General features: G+C 37.6%; 1 protein-coding gene across 4 annotated transcripts; it reads left to right on the top strand.

The window, feature by feature from the left end:
- Positions 1-1,629: 1,629 nt before the first annotated feature.
- On the top strand, positions 1,630-11,030 carry LOC112727410 (glycerol-3-phosphate dehydrogenase SDP6, mitochondrial). Of its 4 annotated transcripts, XR_003165745.3 has the most exons (7): positions 1,674-2,177; positions 4,792-5,265; positions 5,820-6,151; positions 6,541-6,701; positions 6,917-7,175; positions 9,760-10,315; positions 10,458-11,030. XR_003165745.3 is itself a non-coding variant. In XM_025777151.3 (6 exons), the coding sequence occupies exons 1-6, from the start codon at positions 1,805-1,807 to the stop codon at positions 10,057-10,059; spliced, it is 1,899 nt and encodes a 632-aa protein (XP_025632936.1). In that variant the 5' UTR covers positions 1,630-1,804; the 3' UTR covers positions 10,060-11,030. The 4 variants fall into 4 exon arrangements, 2 of the variants coding, with proteins under 2 accessions (XP_025632936.1, XP_025632937.1); XM_025777151.3 differs by having other exon boundaries at positions 1,630-2,177; positions 9,760-11,030; XR_011868502.1 differs by having other exon boundaries at positions 1,676-2,177; positions 6,917-8,563; positions 9,760-11,030.
- Positions 11,031-11,248: the final 218 nt, after the last annotated feature.

The raw sequence follows: 11,248 nt of genomic DNA, 5'->3' as shown, positions 1-11,248 counted from the left end.
CAGGAGCAGGGGTAGAAGTGTTTCTCCTTGCAAGTCAGAGAAGAATATGGATCAAGATGATAGAAAGAAGGGAAACAATGCTGGGGTTGATTATGCCAAGCTTATTTATGGTTATGACATTATGGTATCTTCAATTTTCTTCTCCTAAAAGAATAAAAAAAGAAGTATTTGTTCTTGATACAATTTGCTTTATGAACCATGAAATGTTTACAAGGATAAACATGAATCCAATTGCACTGTTTCTGCTACCTGCAAAGAAACCAGAAGCAAACAGCATTACAGCAATCCATTCATCTTCTAGCATGTAGATTAGAGTTTTCATAAGAGCCATTTTCCACCATCTGCCCTTCTCCATTGATGTCGTTGCCAACCTACGCTCAAGATGCTAGATCGGATCGAACTAGCCGCACTCTTTGTGAACTAACGGACTTGGTGGAAGACGCAATGATAGATCGTGAAGATCTCCTAGCCTGAGCCTCTGCTCTAACAATCCCTATAATCAAGTCTGATGGAACTGAGCTTGTTACTTGTATCGAGGCTTCTCGCTACTAAAAAAAATTTGAACTTTATCAAAATCTTAATCGCATAATGAAATTATAATGCCACATCATTAAAAATGGGATTACGACGGCGACTTCGATGACTGATGTGATTGTTCTCATATCTGAGAACTAGAATGATGACTCTCTAAAATCTATTTTGTGTTTTGAAGTTTAGATTTGTTTAAAAAATATGAAAAAGATTGTTTAAAATGAATATATACAATATAATTAATTGAGATGAATCTATAAATATTTTTGATAACTCTGTTTAATGGAGCTCTATGAGAGTTGCATCAAATACTTTGCCTTGTTTCTTTTTTGAAGGGTTAAGTACGATTTTGGTTCCTAACGTAGAGGCTGAAAATTTATTTCGTCCCCAGCCTTTTTTTCGCTACAAAATGGTTCCTAAGGTTTCAGTTTATTTAAAAATCGTCCTTCGGACGAAAATGCCATTCCCCCATCTTCCCCAAAATGCAGAAATAGAAGCAGAATGCAGAAGCAGAAAGCAGAAGTAGTGAAACAACAACAACTAGAAGAACACCACCACCAACAACAATGGATAATGAAACAAAGCAACAACAAAAACAAAACCAGAAGCAGAAGCAAAAACAGAAAAATTAAAGAAAGGAGGGCTGCAGCGGTGAACTTCGAATCGTGAGGAGAGGGGAGATGCGGTAGTGGTGGCGAATCTCGTGGAAAGGGTTGCGGCAGTGGTGACGACACCGCGAATTGCAACGAGAACAGTGAGGAAGCAGCGGCGTGGAAATTCTCCACTCTCCATCACAGGCGGCGGTGCGACGACAACCTTTCCCACACCCCCTCTTCTCTTTTTCTTTTTTTTTAATTTTATTTTATAATTTTTTTTAGTTAGAAATAAAATGGTAATAAAAATAAAAACATTTTTTGAAACCCTTTTGTAACAAAAAAAAGACTGAAAACAAAATAAATTTTTGGCCTCTATATTAGAGACCAAAATCATACTTAACTCTTTTTAAAAGATTTTAGCCTAGAGCTTGATAAAAGAAAAAATATCACATCTCAAGTATTTTACTATTTTACAACAATCGACAGAAAATTGATTCCAGAGACATATTCCCAATAAATAATTCGAAACCCGTTAGCAACCGGCAAGTCAAAGGAAAGTAGTAGGGTGACCCATCCTCGTTTCAAAAGAAGTCCTTTTTATTTCATTCCATTTCATTTCAATATAGCGAAATATCATCCCCCTCTAAATTCTCTCTCCCCTTAAAATTGTCTTTTCCATGACTGCAACAGCTCGTCTGAGGCGAATTGGCACCGCTGTCGCAGCAGCCGTCACCACTGCATATGGCGGCACAATCCTTCTCGTTCCTCCCGTCTCTGCCAATGATCATGGTGGCAGTGGATCCCACCTTGCCGCCATCCGGCAGAAGATCCACGACCCTAGCGCCACCATTCCATCAAGAGAAGTCCAGCGTTCGTCGCTTATCGGGACCAGTCCAGCTAACCCCCTCGATGTTCTTGTCATTGGTGGAGGCGCCACGGGTTCGGGCGTGGCACTGGATGCCGTGACGCGTGGACTCCGCGTTGGTCTCGTTGAGAGAGAGGATTTCTCTTCGGGAACTTCCTCCCGCTCCACTAAGCTCATACATGGAGGTATGTCTAATTTGTTTACTAGTGAACGCCAACTGGAATTGTTTGAACATTCTAGGCACGAGAATTTGCAATTGGTGGCTTTTGGGAGTGTTTGGCAACTAAACACCTAGATAATTAGGTGCAAAATAAAACTGATTATGTTACGGACTAGCTGTATAGTGATGGTCATTTGTGTATAGTGGTCGTCGGTCGATAGTCGTAAGCGGTGGTGGTCGGCAGTTGGTGACGTTAGCAAAGGTAGTAAAATATTGTTGAGAGAAAATTTGCTTGATATAAACCAACTTAAATTTATTTGTTTTTTTATACTAGTTTTTAAATTGATTGAGAGAAAACAAAGTTTAATTTGTTTGTTTGAGGGACTACGGTAATTTAGAAAGAACTAGGCCACATTTTATGCATAATTGGCCTCGGGTTTTTCCAAAGACCCCCTTATATTAGGTGTGATTAATAATTTTGGTGTGTTCAATACCCGGACCGACTAAAAATCAAGCATGGGTCCATAGCATATTTTGTTGTGTTTTGGGTTGTCATTTTTATAATTTTCTGCTTGAATTTGGGCCATGGTTTAGATAGGCATGATCTGATCTGAAATCAAGTTCTATAACTAAATATATATTTTAGGGTAGAATTAATAATAAAATGTTATGTTTTTTATACTTTAATTAATGTTTTTATATTATATGGTGTCATTTTTTATTAAAACTAATTTATTTTATTGTAAATTTTGTATAAATGTTTATTAAATTTAATCTTTAAGAGTAAGATTTTAAAATAGTCTCGATAAAATATTAGAATTGAGTCCGGAACTAATTAAACCCACCCGGTATGGACACTCCTAAACGAGGTGAGTAATGCTGGTTTCCAAGGGTGGGGTTTCTCTAATAGAGTTAGTGGCTAAAATGTGGAAAGATCTGTCGTATCTTTGGTGGCAGGAGAGATCAGTATTTGGAAGGATATATCTTTACATCTTTGACGGTCAAATTAAGAAACTAACCTTTAAAAGTTTCATTTTTTTTGTTCTTGGATACAAAAAAATGGAGAAGAATAAACTAGCTAAATGTTGGAATGACATGGTGTTTTTGGAAACAAAGTATTTTCGGATTAGATTTGATTTGATTTGAAATGAATTGAATTAGCAATGTATTGTGTTTGGAATTAATTATGTAAAATAGGAGTTGATTTAATTTACAAATTGATATAAACATTTGATTTTACATTTTTATCCTATATTTACCATGCAATCTACAACCACCGTCGCGGGTAACTGGACTACCGCCTAACCTCTGCCACTTCTTTTCCAACCCTTATCTTCTATCCTATATGCCAACCTGTGGTCTATTATGCAAAACCTGATTCTGGGAAATGGTTCACATGAAGGTTATGATATGAAAAAAGGATGAGTGTACTACAAGGGAAGGCTGGTGTAACCTAAGAACTCTTCCTGTATTCCCATGATTCTCTCAAGAATTCCACAATTCAGTGTTAGGAGGACGCTCTGTGTTTCTCGGACGTTCAAGTGAATCTCTAAGAAGCTATGGTGGGAGGGTATGAAAGGAACCATCCAGATGTTTATTCAGAGTTGACGCTATCACCAGCGGGGTTGCTGCAACGTCTGCCCATTCCTTTTCAGGTTTTAGGAGGACATCTCAATGGATTCCAATGGGGGACTACCTGAAGGTCAGGGGCTCGATACTATTTTGGTGGTAGTGAATTGTCTTCCAAAGTATTCCCACTTCATGGGCCTCTCACATCCGTATACAGCTAAGGATGTAGCTTCCCTATATGTTAAGGAGATAGTGAGACTGCCGGGTTCCCAAAGTTTATTGTCATAGATCGAGTTCTGGTCACAGTGGTCAGAACTATTTAGACAAGCTCGTACCAAGCTGAAATACAGCTCAGCATATCATCCCCAAACCGTTTGTCAAACCGAGCAAGTGCCTTGATATGTATCTTTAATGTTTCGTGGAAACTAAACCCAAGCAATGGCCTAGGCTTCTCTTCTCGGCGAAGTTGGGGTTTAGAACTACTTATAGTGCATCCACAAAGACAACTCCATTCAAGGCCCTGAATCGTCGAGACCCTTCCACAGCCTTCCAAAGAGTGAATGGATAGATTAAGTGGGTAAGTGGGCCCTCCAGCATCTAACTAACTTGTAAGAGTGTCTTAGCAAGGGAATGCGTAGATGCTTTCAGATAGGGGATGAGGCATATAAGGGGGATGCAGAGTAGGAGAGAGGTAGGCTGAGATTGGGAATCGGCTTGGGAGAGAAGGCTGCTGTAGTGCCTTGTTTCCCTTTGCTTCTAGTTGATTCTCTTCTATCTTCTCTTTTACTATCAGTGTGAATAATACAAGCATATCACTCCTTCTATTCTCTGTGTTTGTGGTTTCTTACAGATCTCCTGTTAACTTGCTTTTAGTATTATTGCATACCCTTGTCATTTTTTAAAATAATTCCAAAATCATTTTCAGTTTTAATCTTATCACTGTAGGAATTGACTACTCAAATATTTTGAATTCTATAAAGAAATAGTTAGTAGATATATATTATGTTCTCCAGCTTTTATGGTGTTAGTACGTGTTGATCTAATATTTAACTGTTTATATAAATTATTAGGTGTTCGATATTTGGAGAAAGCCGTCTTTAAATTTGATTATGGCCAACTAAAGTTAGTATTCCATGCACTCGAGGAGCGTAAACAAGTTATTGACAATGCACCCCACCTGTGCAATGCTTTGCCTTGCATGACTCCATGTTTTGACTGGTTTGAAGTAGTGTACTACTGGATTGGCTTGAAAATGTATGACTTGATTGCTGGAGCACGATTATTGCACTTATCAAGATTTTACTCTACAGAGGAGTCTGTTGAGCTCTTTCCCACTTTGGCAAAGGAGGGAAAAGGTAGAAGACTGAGAGGCACTGTTGTGTATTACGATGGGCAAATGAATGATGCTAGACTTAATGTTGGATTGGCTTGCACTGCTGCATTAGCTGGTGCAACGGTGCTGAACCATGCTGAAGTTGTATCTTTACTGAAGGATGATATTGGTGAACGGATAATTGGTGCGCAAATAAGGGACACTTTGACCGGTAACATGCAATTTTATTTTCTTTTGTTAGTCTAGATATCTTTGATTTACCTTTCCGTTTGCATGATATATTGAAGGACACCTATACATTGTACGGTAGGACACAGTTTGAAGAATCACTTGTAGATTTAAAGTGCGTAGTCACAGCCAACTCCCCCTACATTCCTCTGCCTTTTATTTTAGGGGAAAAAGCTGCTGCCTTCTATCAAAAAGAGGGAAATAAAAAAGTTGCAGTTGAATATGAAAGTGAAAAACTGGAGTATTTTATAAGGAACTTATGAGTTGGCATTGTTGAGTTTTTCTTTTACGATTATTTTTGTTGTTATTTATTTTTAAGAATAAGATTGATTTTATCAGAACAAAAATGATCATATATTGATATCAATATGGTTGGTTCATTTAATAAGGATTTCAGATGAGTGAATCAAGTGACAAATAACTTCCAGTTGCATTTGTAACAGTTGGCATACATCTTAGTTTGTGACTTTTAAACCTAACAACTAGTTTTTCAATACCTCAATAGTTAAAAGTTCTATTTTTATATATATATTTCAGGCAAAGAATTTGATACATATGCAAAAGTAATTGTGAATGCGGCTGGCCCATTTTGCGACTCCATAAGGAAAATGGCTGACAAAAATGCAAGAGATATGATTTGTCCAAGTAGCGGCGTACATATCATACTCCCTGATTATTATTCTCCCGAGGGAATGGGCCTAATTGTTCCTAAAACAAAGGATGGCCGTGTTGTTTTCATGCTACCATGGCTAGGACGAACAGTAGCTGGGACTACAGATTCTAACACCGCCATTACTTTTCTCCCTGAACCACATGAAGATGAAATACAATTCATACTTGATGCTATATCTGATTACCTTAATGTTAAAGTATGATATACCTCAAGCCACTCAGTACAGGAAACCTTTAAATTCATTATTTGTCACTTTGTCATTTTATTTCTTGTATTAGATGCAGAATTAAATATTTTCATAAATATTGTCTGAGTTATAAATATTTTTAGATCATCTTAGCCATAAACAGTTGATCGCATCATGTTTCTTGCTCTACTGCCATAGAATTCAATATATTTGTTTGTAGGAACCTTCCCCCTTCTCTTAATTAACTTGGTCAGCCCTCTGAAACCTTGATTAAAGAAAAGGAAAAATAATTTGATATTCCAAGTTAGACGTCACTCCATATTGATAGACTCGTTTGCTCTTTATTGATTTCTCCTTTTTTTTCATATGTTGAGAACTAAATAATTATGGAAATTTAGGTCCGGCGCACTGATGTTCTCTCTGCTTGGAGTGGCATTCGCCCATTAGCAATGGATCCATCAGCAAAAAATACAGAGAGTATCTCCAGGGATCATGTTGTCTGCGAGGATCTCCCTGGTTTGATCACTATCACTGGTGGCAAGTGGACCACCTATCGTAGGTAATGTTATAGACCAAGCCAAAAGCTGTTGACCATTGTTAACATGTTGCAAGAGTTAGGAACTTAAACACATTGACCTTTTGACCATTCAGTAGGTCAATTTAACGAGCATAATTTAATTGCATTTCCAACTTAATTTAATTATTGCATTTACTTCTCATTTTGATTCGAGCATGAAATGTCCCTATTGTGATTCTGGTTAGAATATGTTTCAGCATGGCAGAAGATGCTGTCGATGCAGCAATAAAGTCTGGGAAGCTGACCCCCACCAGTGGATGTGTGACTCACAATCTCCATATTGTTGGTGGGGAAGGGTGGGATCCTGCTTCTTTTACAGTTCTTACTCAACAATATATGCGCATGAAAATATCATATAAGGGTAAAGTTGTTCCTGGGGTAATGGACACTGCGTCTGCAAAGCATTTGTCTCACGCATATGGAACATTGGCTGAACGAGTGGCTGCCATTGCTCAGGTTGGCATGTATATATTTTAAGTTTTTCATAGCAGTATTTGCACAAGAACTTTTTATAATGTCTTAGTACTTGATTTATCTTATCAATGAGTTGGGTGCTTAGTCGAGATTATCGATCCATGGAACCATCGCGATCAAATCGGATTCTAATTTGATCATTTTCTGTAGACCATGAAGGTAAATGAATTATCAACTATGCATCTTTTTAGACATATAAAATCATTTCTTGGTACCCACCTATCTGCATAAGTTGCTTAGACCGTTACTGCTTCATCACAACCTCTCAACCTATTTGGAAATCCAAAGCATCCCTCAAAGGTCAAACCCTTTAATTGGTCAGTTGTGCTGACTGGAATTAACACCAATGATACAGGATAGAAGACCTCAGAAGGCTATTTTGTCCAATATGTGCATTGGTTGCTAGTTCAGAACCAGTGGAATATCTGTTTTTTCACTTTTCTATGACTAATTTCTAATGGAACTTGATGTTTGGTAAATTTGATGAGTATTGAGTTTGTCCTAGAACGTTGGATCAGCTTGTGTTGATTGCGATTGTTGGTTTTAAGAGAAGAAAGGAAGCCTAACTTTTATAGTAATGTGCTGTCTATGCCTATGTCTTTGCTTGGTGCAGAAGCTTTCAGACAAGTAGGTCTGTGGGATAGGGTTTGGTGTCTTTTGGACCAAGGTCGTGTGTTCTCTAGTTGCTCCCTTTCTCTGAGAAGAAGAAAACCCTAGTTTTTCAAACGAGTGCTGCCACTTCATGCCTTCCTAAGGAAGCAGTAGCCCTCCCCTCTATCCATACTCTTCTCTTTCTATCTTATATCTTGAACTGTGTGGTGGTGTTGTCTTGATTTTGGTATTTTTAGTTAATGTCGATGTTTTAGTAGTTGATTTGGAAGAAGAGGTGAGATGTCTCACCAAGGCGACTGCTGATGCTGGAAGTTGGGCCAGCTGTGAAGAGAGAGCATAGAATGAGGAGAAGAAGAAGAACGACATCAAGAGTCAGAGGGAGAGAGGAAGGGCGGCAGCAACAGCAAGATGGTGAGAGAACAGCAATAGCAATAGTTCGATGCCAATGATGGTGGCGTGACAATAATATTCCAGTGGTAGCTTTCGCTGGTGTGTATGCAGAAATTTTTCGCCCAAGGTGGTGGTTTGCCCGCTGGCATCTCTGTGGGGGTTGCTGTTTGTTTCTAATCGTGCTTAGCAAAGGGACTAATGCTGGAATGTTTAAATAAAGTCTTTCGACGAAGAATGTGCTTCAGGTGTGGCAATGTGGTCCCAAACACAGGTATTAAGAAAGGATTATAAGACAGAGGAGATGGTGCTTTTTGGAGATGTGATCATAGAAAGGGAAAGGCGAGACATGGAACACAATGAAGACATAGGTACTAACAAATATATTTGCCTTACAATTTTAGTAGCTAACATATGTTTCAAAAAGCTAGAAGAACATCTCATAAGAATGTTTAAGAGTGGGGTGATAAGTTTGCAGAGTATATAACTTACTAACAGAATATACAACTTGGAGAAAAACTAACTATCTGATGAAGACATCTTGGGGATGAGTATACAACTTACTAACAGAGTAAAGAGAAATGACCAAGATAGGGTTTTAAGGATCAAGTGATGGCAACTGAAAATTGAAAAGCAAAGGAACTTTGCCTAAACGAGGATATGTAGAAAATATGTTGATGGGTATACAGACATTGTGCAGAAAGTATAAGCAATTAAATCTTTAATGCTGCCAGTGAAGTGAGAATAGAGAATTTGATAGGCTATACCTTGTTAGACACTAAAGAGGGGGAAGTGAGTATTTACAGGATTGCTAAAAGTAGACATAAAATGACAGTCTATTGAATACAAAATGAAATGCAAAAAGGATAAACAGGGTAAAATAAGATCAGGTATTTTACAAGTGTGGCTGGTACTGCTATTTATAAGATCGAGGATAAACGTGAAACTCTCATCATGAGGGTGTACTGCCATAAAGCAAGTATTTCTTTCTTATTATAAACTATTACTTATTCCCTCTAAAATCTATTATTTTTTCCTATATACAGAAGACGACATTCTATAGTATAATTCACATCTGAGGAAGGGGTATATCATTGACTTGTATATATAAACTATTTTAAGATATCACTGATATGTGCAGTTCTGCAAACAGGCTTTGAAGGTATGAACTGATCAATGTATTAGACATAGTTGGAATTCCTGTTGATAGAGTGGCTTACTGATATGGCGCCATTAGTGATGTTGATCTATTATAATTTCACCATCTACAGGACGGGTTTCCGGTTTATGCCTTTTGTTACAGTACTTTCAGTGATTCAGTCCGACTTGACTTTTTCCTTTTATTTATTGTTTTTGTTCTAAGAGATGGCATTAAGGGTGTGCCTAAATTATAAAGTCCAAATATTCAATATGCTGTGAAGTTTAGTTGTCACATTATATAATCATAGATGGTATTAATTTCTGTTTTAACTCTTAACCATTTGCTTTTGCATTTGATGCTAGTTTTTGTAATTTTGGTTGTCTCATCAATCAGTAAGGTTGTATTGAATATGTATTCTGTATGTAGGATGAATGCTTGGGTAAGCGACTTGCTCATGGTTACCCTTTTCTGGAGGCAGAGGTGGCATACTGTGCACGGCATGAATATTGCGAATCTGCCATTGATTTCATTGCAAGGAGGACTCGTCTTGCTTTCCTCGACACTGATGCAGCAGGACGGGCATTGCCTCGAGTGATTCAAATATTAGCAGCAGAGCACAAATGGGATAAGTCAAGACAGAAGCAGGAGCTGCAGAAGGCTAAAGAATTTTTGGAGACTTTTAAATCCTCCAAAAATGCTCAGTTCCATGACGGGAAACATAATTAGTACTGTATTTCGTCTAGCCATGTAACATATGGAAGCTCTGCAATTATTTCCTTTCTTCCTTTTTTTTATTTTATTTTCAGGTTTTTTGTTTCATTTGTGTTATGGGAAAGTGAAGGTTGAGATGAGATGAGATGAGATGAGATGAGATGAATGATACAAAAAGAATGGCTTGGAACTATTTGATGTTTCTCAGGTTCTGGAAGTAGTAGGGGCCAATTTCGAACCTGTTGCTGTTCAGTTGCCTAAAGTTAAGTAGGTCAGTAGGAGACATCGATCTTTGAAATCGATTAATTGACCAAATTTATTACACTATCTCTGCCAAAAGAATGATTTGATAAACTGAGTAAACCTAATACATCATTGTAACGTGTAAGGTTAAATCTATCTGTTACTTGAAGATATTTGTAGTGCTCGATACAGAAGAAGCATGAGCAACTTTACTAGAGATCGAAGAGAGAATTTCAAAGGTGTGTAGGTCAACATTTAAGAGTGTGAATGTGTGATGAACTTGGGAAAAGTTTTACTGCAGTCGTCAGGCTTGGAGGAGGCCGAAACAGTCGAGGGGTGCGTTGTGGAAGAACTCCTGGTCGATGAGTTCAAATCTGAAGAGGCGTGCAAGATACTCCACGGAACTGAGCTTTGCAATGTGTCGGACGTTGGATGGTGACTTCTGTAACCCTATAGTGCGAATTATTGAGTACGATGTTTTCATTCTCCTACAGATGTTTCTGTTTTAGGATATGGGCAACGAAGTTTGAAAAGAGTTTTATTTCATTTTCTGTTTATTTGATATTTTGTATTATTTTAGTTATTATTTTTTCCTCGTCTTTATTTTTACCAATTTTGTAAGAGGGATAGGAATTTGTGATAAGTAATGTTTGTAAGATAATACTATGTACATATTTTCTTTGTAAGTATTATATCTGGTCTATATATATATAGATAATACTATGTACATATTTTCTTTGTAAGTATTGTATCTGATATATATGTTAGGATTTGGTTGAATTAATCTCACATTGTTTAGGATAGCAAATGGAGTGGGTGGCCTAGGCTATAAATATGAGGTTAAGTTCTCCATATTTTTTGCACCAGTCAGAAACACTTAAAGCTTGTATCTGACTTTTCTTTTCCTCTATACTCTTTGATTAGAGAGTGTTGTGAGGTGTAGTTAAATATTTACTTTGAG

The sequence above is a fragment of the Arachis hypogaea genome, chromosome 12 (assembly GCF_003086295.3).
Source record: "Arachis hypogaea cultivar Tifrunner chromosome 12, arahy.Tifrunner.gnm2.J5K5, whole genome shotgun sequence".
Lineage (NCBI taxonomy): Eukaryota > Viridiplantae > Streptophyta > Magnoliopsida > Fabales > Fabaceae > Arachis > Arachis hypogaea.
The sequence above is the reverse complement of the archived record's forward strand: the minus strand, read 5'-3'. Positions and strand labels throughout refer to the sequence as shown.

Excerpts from the sequence above, each read along its gene's own strand:
- LOC112727410 (XM_025777151.3), top strand. The coding sequence starts at position 1,805 with ATGACTGCAACAGCTCGTCTGAGGCGAATTGGCACCGCTGTCGCAGCA. Across the intron at positions 5,266-5,819 it reads AATAAGGGACACTTTGACCG|GCAAAGAATTTGATACATAT; the intron begins GTAACATGCAAT and ends TATATATTTCAG. Across the intron at positions 6,152-6,540 it reads CTGATTACCTTAATGTTAAA|GTCCGGCGCACTGATGTTCT; the intron begins GTATGATATACC and ends ATGGAAATTTAG.